We start from the raw sequence: 11,207 nt of genomic DNA, 5'->3' as shown, positions 1-11,207 counted from the left end.
GACATTATTTTAGCTATAATCATACAAATTCAGTAAATTGTTGGGATTTTTTGGGTGGGGAAAAACCCCTCTTCAGTTATCAAACAAATGTATTTATAAAGCCCTTTTTACATCAGCAGGTCACAAAGTGCTATACAGAAACCCTACCTAAAACCCCAAATAACAAGCAATGTAGTAGCACTGTAGGGTATCCTTTAAACATAATTCAAATTTGTATGGCCTAAACTAAAATCAGTCTGATGAAGTTGAGTGATTTTATTTATTTTTACTGAGCTTTTATTGAATGCATTGTGCCACTCATTTTCCATGTAAAAAAATATTCATTCCAAAAACAACAGGGCAAATGCAACCCCATATTGCCCAGAATGTTGGCTAATAGCAATTTAAAAATTATTATTTTATACTCTCCCCACTCAACCACAAAACCAACATCTCTAAGACAAATTGATTCCTTCACCGGTTCCATGTGCACATCACAAGGTCTAAGGAATCCAATTTCCTAATCCATTCACAGAGCAGACATCCTGTCACATGACGTCAAACAGCAGCTCAGAGTCTAATGCTGGACAAAGTAGTTCAACAAAAGGATGTAGTGGAGAGGACTATGGGATGAGCAGCCTATCTACACAATGATGAAATAGGGTCAGTTAGTGTCTTTCAGCCAGGCATAGAGTCACCCATGACTTCATGTAAAATAGTAAACAACCAAGTTGAAGGCAGGTTATTTAACGTAAGAACCTCAAAACCATACTAATATCAAAACCTTAAATTAAAAACAATTATACAAAAACCTTCATTTAAAAACATTGTTACATTTATAAACACATCCCCTTAAAACAAATAATTAGCTCAAACAAATAAATACACAAGAATAGTGTCATTGGCCTGTTCTATTCAGCAACACCTCACCCAGCCTGGTTATTGCCTTTGGAGGTTGGGGATAAAGGCTAATGCTGGAGCATGTGCCCCGTCAGTAGCTGCCACTGATAAAGCTCAGTTCAGTAACCGTGTGTATGAGTTGGTATGTGAATTATGTTCCCTGCTGGCCACATTCAGTCAGTCTGTTCACAGCACCCTTAGCAGAGTTGCCAACAACCAGATGTTCCAGTTTTCAGGGATACAGCTAATTCAACCTAGCTTAGAACTTTTATACCTGCTACGTTAATTCACAATAACACAAACTCATCCATGCTGTTGCTGTTATTGGTCCTTCTCAGCCTCGCCTTGTCCTTGGTCAGGATGTGGGTGATAGAGTTTGGGGGTGCATCGCTCTCATCCTCCTGCCCCCCATCCTGTCCCTGACCCTCTGCAATGGTGAAGATGGGGTACTTTTCTGTTGATGATGAGAGAGCCTGGGGAAGAGAAAGAGATGAATGAGAGAACCAACTCTAGGAGCTCTTATATTTCCCGTCATCTCGATTTAACCATTAATCAATGACTGTATTACAACATACTGTAAAAGCAATAATGTACTTGGCTCCTTGCAACTAAAACATCTGCATCAGTTATACAGCACACTCTTCATATAGGTATATTTGATCTCAAGAGTAAACAGCATCTTGGCCAGGGTTCAAATCCATAGCCAGCCTATTCCCCTGACATGGACACCACAAATAAAATCAAGTTGGTCACATTCACAGGATACAGGGTATAAACGGTACAGTGAAATGCTTACTTGCAAGCTTTCCTCAACAGTGCAATATCCATTTATAAAAAGAATACACAATAAGTAATACAAAGTAGTAACAAAACCTTTTTAATGTTTGGAATTATGTTTGGAAATATATACACAAAAATAATATACAGTACAGCTTAGATAAATAATAAATAGTAGCAGCAATAGTGCCTGTGTGTGTGTGTGCCCCACATACCGTGCTAACAGCTGAGCACAGTAACTCAAATTCCTTCTGGCTCTTGGCATAAAAGCCTATAGTGCAGCTGGGATCCATGCGACTGAAGGAGATCTTCCTGGGACACTTACAGTGAAACGACTGCAGGGGGAGTGGAGAGGAGAAGGCCCCATTAAGGCGAGAGATGGTGGCGTCAGGGTAGCCCAGTTTCTAGACAGTTTTTATCACGAAAGCGTGGCCAACAGGCACAGACAGGTTGGTAAGTAAGTGGCTTAGTGTTACACTGCTAGACCGAGATGCAATCTTGGCCTAGGACCTGGTCTAGAGTCATGGATATAGAATAATGTATAGGGTTTGCAAACAACACAGACAGTCAAAACAGGAAGAGAGCGCCCCTTCCATTACCTTTAAGGGGAAGTTATCCTGTGTAATATCCACTGTGGACTGGCTGTAGTGGGGGTCCAAGCACAACAGCTGTTCATCTAGCACAGGAGACATGAGCATGGTCAGTGTGAGGGTACAAGGACTGTAAAAATTACAGAATGACAACAGGAAGACCATACACCTACCTTGGTACCCAACGAAGAACAGAGAGTGCTTGGGTTTGCCACCAATGATTCCAATGCAGCATTCTAACCTCAGGAGATTCTATGGAAAGAAAAACACAAGAATGGTTTACCAATCTCTCACTGTGTTCTGTGGTTGTCAGTGTCTGTGTGCATGTCTCTAGCATGTTACTCTGACTTGACACATACTTTGACACATTTGATGTAGGTGGTGTTGAGGACTTCTCCTCCCAGGCGCACAGGGACCAGGATGATGACAGACTTCCAGGCTGGACTGGGTCCTGTGGAGCCCTCAGATAGAGGTCTCTCACACAGCCTCACCACATCATCTATGTACACTATACAGGGACCACATAATGATACAACCTATTACTATGGTCTGATGGGCACCCTGCCAAATAGTGAGAATGAAATAACAAGGGAACACTCACCAGTGCAGTCCTGTGCTACATACACTGTCAGATTGGACACCTCTGCTGATGCTGCGTCAACAGCCTTACTAAAACAAACAGACAGCCCACATCACTAAGGGAAGATGTATTGTATGGAATGCAGATGGCTGGGGGTGGGGGGCAGGTTTAGCTTCCAAGTTCTCACCGAAGAATGTGTGCTACGATGGAGGGGCCGTACCAGTCCCCTGCCTTCTTCCCTGAGCTTGTGCCCTGTTCCACCAGCTGATGCAGCCCGAACGGGGCGATGGGATGGTCCCCAAACCAGGACACCACCCGTCTGTGAGTAACTTCAGTCCGGCTCTCCAGGAAGGACTCTATGCTCTTCCTCCTTCCCTTCTTAGTCACCTCTGGACCCAAGGAGCGAGACTCCTGTACCTCCATGTCATCTTTGGACACATGGTTGGCAGAGAGCCAGGTCCAGCCTGGCAACAATAGAGAGACAAGGGACAAGGCTAAGTAGTGATAAACTGTAGTAGTGTGTTACTCAAGAGATACTTTGAGATGCTGCTGGAAACATGTATGTATGTATGTACCTGTATGTATGTATGTATGTATGTATGCATGTATGTATGTATGACCCACGTGTACAAGTGCGTTTTTTATTTTACCTGGCGGCAGCAGGTGTAGCAGCAGCCCCTGTGCCAGGAGCATCTGTCCACTGCGCAGCATGCAGCCCCACCCACTGTCTGTGGTCAGAGAGGAACCATCCAGCTGTGGGAAGCCCCGCCTGTACGTCAGCCACAGCAGAGTGGCAAAGGCCCGGCGAAAGCACTCTCTCTCCACTGACAAAATAAAGGACAGACACTGTCCTTGAATATATACAATTTTCTCAAATCCAGTTACATACCAGTTAGGTGTGGGTCTTTAATTGAAGGTCCCCAAGAACACATTCTTAAATGGAAGAAGTTTGGAACAACCAAGACTCTTCCTAGAGCTGGCCTCCCGGCAAACTGAGCAGTTACCCAACCAACAGAACATCTCTCACCTCCATGACTGAGCAGATAAGACTGTCCAAGCATGGTCAGAGGAGAGGTCTTGCTGAAGCGGGCCTTTGACTTGAACGACCAGCCTGGATGGGCAAAGGAAAGCAAACTATAAAATGACAAACAATAACTTGCCCAAGCCTCCCCCATTTCTCCTTCACCCAAATCCAGATAGCTGATGTTCTGAAAGAGCTGCAAAATCTGGACCCCTACAAACCAGCCGGGATAGACGATCTGGACCCTCTAAGATTATCTGCTGAAATTGTTGCAACCCCTATTACTAGCCTGTTCAACCTCTCTTTCGTATCGTCTGAGATTCCCATAGATTGGAAAGCTGCCATGGTCATCCCCCTCTACAAAGGGGGATACACTCTAGACCCAAATTGCTACAGACCTATATCTATTCTAACATGCCTTTCTAAGGTCTTTGAAAGCCAAGTCAACAAACAGATTACCGACCATTTCTAATCCCACTTTACCTTCTCCGCTATGCAATCTGGTTTCAGAGCTGGTCATGGGTGCACCTCAGCCACACTCAAGGTCCTAAATGACATCATAACCGCCATCAATAAGAGACATTACTGTACAGCCGTATTCATCGACCTGGCTAAGGCTTTCGACTCTGTCAATCACAACATTCTTATTGGCAGACTCAGCAGCCTTGGTTTCTCAAATTATTGCCTCGCCTGGTTCACCAACTACTTCTCTTATAGAGTTCAGTGTGTCAAATCAGAGGGCCTGTTGTCCGGACCTCTGACAGTCTCTATGGGGGTGCCACAGGGCTCAATTCTCGGGCCGACTCTCTTCTCTGTATACATCAATGATGTTGCTCTTTCTGCTGGTGATTCTTTGATCCACCGCTTACGCAGACGACACCATTCTGTATACCTCTGGCCCTACTTTGGACACTGTGTTAACTAACTTCCAGATAAGCTTCAATGCCATACAACTCTCCTTCCGTGGCCTCCAACTGCTCTTAAAATGCATGCACGTCAAACAATCGCTGCCCGCACCCGCCCAGCACCACTACTCTGGACGGTTCTGACTTAGAATATGTGGAAACTACAAATACCTAGATGTCTAGTTAAACTGTAAACTCTCCTTCCAGACTCACATTAAACCAAATCCAATCTAAATCTAGAATCAGCTTCCTATTTCGCAACAAAGCATCCTTCACTCATGCTGCCAAACATACCCTCGTAAAACTGACCATCCTACCGATCCTCGATATTTACAAAATAGCATCCAACACTCTACTCAACAAATTGGATGCAGTCTATCACAGTGCCATCCATTTTGTCACCAAAGCCCCATATAGTGCCCACCACTGCAACCTGTATGCTCTCGTTGGCTGGCCCTCACTTCATACTCGTCGCCAAACCCACTGGTGCCTTATCTCAGCTCACTGGTCACCATAGCAGCACCCGCTCCAGCAGGTATAGCTCACTGGTCACCCACAAAGCCAATTCTTCCTTTGGCCGCCTCTCCTTCCAGTTCTCTGCTGCCAATGACTGGAACGAACTGCAAAAATCACTAAAGCTGGAGACTCATATCTCCCTCACTAGCTTTAAGCACCAGCTGTCAGAGCAGCTCACATATCCCTGCACTTGTATATAGCCCATTTGTAAGTAGCCCATCCAACTACCTCAGCCCCATACTGTATTTATTTATTTTAGAGGTCGACGATAAAATCGGAATGGCCGGTAATTTGACGACAATTTGTAAATTTTTTCTACACCTTTATTTCATCTTTATTTAACTAGGCAAGTCAGTTAAGACATTCTTATTTTCAATGACGACCTAGGAACAGTGGGTTAACTGCCTTGTTCAGGGGCAGAACGACAGATTTTGTCAGCTCAGGGATTCAATCTTGCAACCTTATGGTTAACTAGTCCAACGCTCTAACCACCTGCCTCACGAGGAGCCCGCCTGTTACGCGAATGCAGTAAGAAGCCAAGGTAAGTTGCTAGCTAGCATTAAACTTAATCATAATCACTAGTTATAACTACACATGGTTGATGATAGTTTATCTAGCGTGTCCTGCATTGCATATAATCGATGCAGTGACTGTCGTTGCTCCAACGTGTACCTAACCATAAACACCAATGCCTTTCTTAAAATCAATACACAGAAGTATATATTTTTAAACCTGCATATTTAGCTAAATGAATTCCAGGTTAGCAGGCAATATTAACCAGGTGAAATTGTGTCACTTCTCTTGCGTTCATTGCACACAGAGTCAGGGTATATACAACAGTTTGGGCCGCTTGGCTCATTCCAAACTAATTTGCCAGAATTGTACGTATTTATGACATAACGTTGAAGGTTGTGCAATGTAACAGGAATATTTAGACTGATGGATGCCACCCGTTAGATAAAATACGGAACGGTTCCGTATTTCATTGAAAGAATAAACGTCTTGTTTTCGAGTTGATAGTTTTTCGGATTCGATCATATTAATGACCTAAGGCTCGCATTTCTGTGTGTTATGTTATAATTAAGTCTATGATTTGATAGAGCAGACTGACTGAGCGATAGGCACCAGCAGACTCATAAGCATGCATTCAAACAGCACTTTCGTGCATTTTGCCAGCAGCTCTGCTGTTTATGACTTCAAGCCTATCAACTCCTGAGATTAGGCTGGTGTAACGATGTGATGTGAAATGGCTAGCTAGTTAGCAGGGTGCGCGCTAATAGCGTTTCAAACGTCACTCGCTCTGCGACTTGGAGTAGTTGTTCCCCTTGCTCTGCAAGGGCCACGGCTTTTGTGGAGCAATGGGTAACGCTGCTATGAGGGTGGTTGTTGTCGTTGTGTTCCTGGTTCGAGCCCAGGTAGGAGCGGGGAGAGGTACGGAAGCTATACGGTTACACTGGCATACTAAAGTGCCTAAAAGAACATCCAATAGTCAAAGGTATATGAAATACAAATGGTAGAGAGAGAAATATTCCTATAATAACTACAACCTAAAACTTCTTACCTGGGAATATTGAAGACTGGAACCACCAGAAAGGAACCACCAGCTTTCATATGTTCTCATTTTCTGAGCAAGGAACTTAAACGTTAGCTTTCTTACATGGCACATATTGCACTTTTGCTTTCTTCTCCAACACTTTGTTTTTGCATTATTTAAACCAAATTGAACATGTTTCATTATTTATTTGAGGCTAAATTGATTTTATTGATGTACACTGCTCAAAAAAATAAAGGGAACACTTAAACAACACAATGTAACTCCAAGTCAATCACACTTCTGTGAAATCAAACTGTCCATTTAGGAAGCAACACTGATTGACAATAAATTTCACATGCTGTTGTGCAAATGGAATAGACAACAGGTGGAAATTATAGGCATTTAGCAAGACACCCCCAATAAAGGAGTGGTTCTGCAGGTGGTGACCACAGACCACTTCTCAGTTCCTATGCTTCCTGGCTCATGTTTTGGTCACTTTTGAATGCTGGCGGTGCTTTCACTCAAGTGGTAGCATGAGACGGAGTCTACAACCACACAAGTGGCTCAGGTAGTGCAGCTCATCCAGGATGGCACATCAATGCGAGCTGTGGCAAGAAGGTTTGCTGTGCATGTCAGCGTAGTGTCCAGAGCATGGAGGCGCTACCAGGAGACAGGCCAGTACATCAGGAGACGTGGAGGAGGCCGTAGGAGGGCAACAACCCAGCAGCAGGACCGCTACCTCCGCCTTTGTGCAAGGAGGAGCACTGCTAGAGCCCTGCAAAATGACCTCCAACAGGCCACAAATGTGCATGTGTCTGCTCAAACGGTCAGAAACAGACTCCATGAGGGTGGTATGAGGGCCCGACGTCCACAGGTGGGGGTTGTGCTTACAGCCCAACACTGTGCAGGACGTTTGGCATTTGCCAGAGAACACCAAGATTGGCAAATTCGCCACTGGCGCCCTGTGTTCTTCACAGATGAAAGCAGGTTCACACTGAGCACATGTGACAGACGTGACAGTCTGGAGACGCCCTGGAGAACGTTCTGCTGCCTGCAACATCCTCCAGCATGATCGGTTTGGCGGTGGGTCAGTCATGGTGTGGGGTGGCATTTCTTTGGGGGCCGCACAGCCCTCCATGTGCTCGCCAGAGGTAGCCTGACTGCCATTAGGTACCGAGATGAGATCCTCAGACCCCTTGTGAAACCATATGCTGGTGCGGTTGACCTTGGGTTCCTCCTAATGCAAGACAATGCTAGACCTCATGTGGCTGGAGTGTGTCAGCAGTTCCTGCAAGAGGAAGGCATTGATGCTATGGACTGGCCCGTCCATTCCCCAGACCTGAATCCAATTGAGCACATCTGGGACATCATGTCTCACTCCATCCACCAACGCCACATTGCACCACAGACTGTCCAGGAGTTGGCGGATGCTTTAGTCTAGGTCTGGGAGGAGATCCCTCAGGAGACCATCCTCCACCTCATCAGGAGCATGCCCAGGTGTTGTAGGGAGGTCATGCAGGCACGTGGAGGCCACACACACAGACTAATTTTGACTTGTTTTAAGGACATTAAATCAAAGTTGGATCAGCCTGTAGTGTGGTTTTCCACTTTAATTTTGAGTGTGACTCCAAATCCAGACCTCCATGGGTTGATAAATTTGATTTCCATTGATAATTTGTGTGTGATTTTGTTGTCAGCACATTCAACTATGTAAAGAAAAAAGTATTTAATAAGAATATTCCATTAATTCAGATCTAGGATGTGTTATTTTAGTGTTCCCTTTATTTTTTTTAACAGTATATTATATTAAGTTAAAATAAGTGTTCATTCAGTATTGTTGTAATTGTCATTATTACAAATACACTTTTTTTAAAATAAAATCAGCCGAATAATCGGTATCGGCATTGAAAAAATCATAATCGATCGACCTCTAATTTATTTATCTTGCTCCTTTGCACCCCCAGTATCTCTACTTGCACATTCATATTCTGCACATTCTACCATTCCAGTGTTTAATTGCTATATTGTAATTACTTCACCACCATGGCCTATGTATTGCCTTACCTCCCTTATCCTTCCTCATTTGTACATGCAGTATATATACTTTTTCTACTGTATTATTGATTAAATGTTTGTTTATTCCATGTGTTACTGTGTTGTTGTATGTGTCTAACTGCTTCTCTTTATCTTGGCCAGGTCTCAGTTGCAAATGAGAACTTGTTCTCAACTGGCCTACCTGGTAAAATAAAAAAAAATCACCTTTAAAGTGACTGGTCACTTAGGTCAAAACGGTTTTAGGCACACATACCATATTTGACATTGTTCCATGCTGACACCAGCTTGGACTTGAGTCTGCCTCTCTCCTCAGGTTCCTCTGGGTCATCCTGGCTTCCATCAGAGCCCTGAGTTCCCAGAGACATGGTGGAAAGGTGGAACCAATCGTCTGGAGGGTCACCCTCAGGGCTCTGGCCCTCACAGGGAGAACTGGGGTTCATGACTACTGGGCTTGTCCAACTGTCTGGAGGTCGTTTCCTAATGCCATATCAACCTGAGAGTGGACACAGCATTGAGTATTCAGCCAAGAAGAAACCTTGATTACCATCAGGGGCAAAGCTCAGATGTAAGCTGAGAGATATTGACTGCACAGATCATAGTAGTAGCTTATACTAAGTCTTCTCTCCAGGAAGTAGCTACAAACGTAAGTTAAACTGCATGACATGTTAATAATTCCCCTCAGTGAGTTAGACTGAGGGCATGTGACAAGCTTGTGATGACAGTAAGAATTTCAGACATGTATGGGTTTCTTTCAAATAGATAGACTATAATAAATGTTGCTAGAAGATACCAACCCTACCGTTAGGCTTGTTTACACTGAGCTCCACTGGGGTCGAAACACAATCATGATTAAATTAAGACAATGGGAAGCCAGCGTGGGGGTCGGAATATAAATCTCAATGTATGGATGGGATATGTATTATTACTAACGTATGCTAGCTAGCAGTAGCCATTTTCAAATGGCAGTGTCAGCCAATCAGCTCCTTTGTTGTTCAATGCGACTTGCCATTTCCATAACGGCTGCTGTGGTTATAATCCTGATTGCGTTCCGACCCCAGTGCAGCTCAGTTTAAACAATCGTTATGGTAGGGTCAGTATCTTCTGGCAAATAATTGTGGAGCAGCACTTTCTTTTCAGCAGACACTGAAAATGCAGTTACTCACACAGTAGAGCTCCATATGCCTTCGCATGTAGCAAGTATCCAACTGTTTAATATACATTGAAAGATTTTATAGCTGGCTAGTCTACAGTGCATTCGAAAATTATTCAGACCCCTTGACTTTTTCCACATTGTTACGTTACAGCCTTATTTTAAACTAGATTAAATAGTCCCCCCCCCCCCCCCTCAATCTAAACACAATACCCCATAACGACAAACCAAAAACAGGTTTAGACATTTTGGCAAATGTGTGGGGCAAAAAAAATACAGTGGGGCAAAAAAGTATTTAGTCAAAAAGTATTTAGCAAGTTCTCCCACTTAAAAAAGATGAGGCCTGTAATTGTCATCATAGGTACACTTCAACTATGACAGACAAAATGAGATTTTTTTTTCCAGAAAATCACATTGAAGGATTTTTTATTAAATTATTTGCAAATTATGGTGGAAAATAAGTATTGCCCGGGCAATACACGTTGTGTTATAAATCAGCACCTGAATTGTTTAACGTAAGTAATACAATTCGTGTTGACAACCAGCTAACATTATTGACACGACTAGGGTTGAGGTAACTACATGTCTCAACATTACAGATGAATCGTCAACATGTTTTTCCAACACAATGCCAATGGCAAGCACGTAGGCATTCATTTGTCACTGACGAGCTTCTTGCTGGCTGAATGTGATCTAACGTTGCATTGTAAAAATATAGCTAACAAAAATATTGTATATTGCTTTCAAATCTTAAGCTAACTCAATGTAGGGAAACTTGCTAGTGAGTGAGCTAATAGGTAATTGACAACGGGTTAACGATATCTAGCTATCCAACGACGTCCATGTCTTTATTATATTCTGTAAACAAGCTAACATTAGCTGTTCTTTTTTCCTGAGCTCTTTATAGTTGGTTATAATTTGTCCTCTTACCTTTACTTACATATGTCATCTTGTATGTTTCACTTACAAACTACTGTCAACGAAATAATCGTCTGAATTAGAGATGACTTTCAAGAACAAGTTATTCCATCATTAGCTAGCGGCCTAACTTCCTGTTTGTCGACTTGGCAATCGGTATCGTGATTGGTCAATAAATGACCAACGTTTTATCCCCATTGATTTACTCCCTCCACAGCGGCGTGTTCAGCATGACGCAACGTTTTGGAACGTTCATGTATATGCTACGTAAAACAAACATGC

At 43.4% G+C, this 11,207-nt stretch overlaps 1 protein-coding gene across 4 annotated transcripts; it reads right to left on the bottom strand.

The window, feature by feature from the left end:
- Positions 1 to 253: 253 nt before the first annotated feature.
- LOC139364906 (cysteine protease atg4da-like) lies at positions 254 to 11,199 on the bottom strand. Of its 4 annotated transcripts, none has more exons than XM_071102129.1 (11): positions 10,948 to 11,199; positions 9,111 to 9,350; positions 3,854 to 3,937; positions 3,477 to 3,650; positions 3,014 to 3,290; positions 2,848 to 2,915; positions 2,606 to 2,754; positions 2,420 to 2,498; positions 2,256 to 2,332; positions 1,872 to 1,991; positions 254 to 1,352 (listed from the first exon to the last, which is right to left on the bottom strand). In XM_071102129.1, exons 2-11 carry the CDS (start codon positions 9,295 to 9,297, stop codon positions 1,167 to 1,169), a joined length of 1,401 nt encoding a protein of 466 aa, XP_070958230.1. In that variant the 5' UTR covers positions 9,298 to 9,350; positions 10,948 to 11,199; the 3' UTR covers positions 254 to 1,166. The 4 variants fall into 4 exon arrangements, with proteins under 4 accessions (XP_070958230.1, XP_070958229.1, XP_070958228.1 ...); XM_071102128.1 differs by having other exon boundaries at positions 10,938 to 11,165; XM_071102127.1 differs by having other exon boundaries at positions 930 to 1,352; positions 2,256 to 2,498.
- Positions 11,200 to 11,207: the final 8 nt, after the last annotated feature.

The sequence above is a fragment of the Oncorhynchus clarkii genome, chromosome 13, assembly GCF_045791955.1.
Source record: "Oncorhynchus clarkii lewisi isolate Uvic-CL-2024 chromosome 13, UVic_Ocla_1.0, whole genome shotgun sequence".
NCBI classification, from domain to species: domain Eukaryota; kingdom Metazoa; phylum Chordata; class Actinopteri; order Salmoniformes; family Salmonidae; genus Oncorhynchus; species Oncorhynchus clarkii.
The sequence above is the reverse complement of the archived record's forward strand: the minus strand, read 5'-3'. Positions and strand labels throughout refer to the sequence as shown.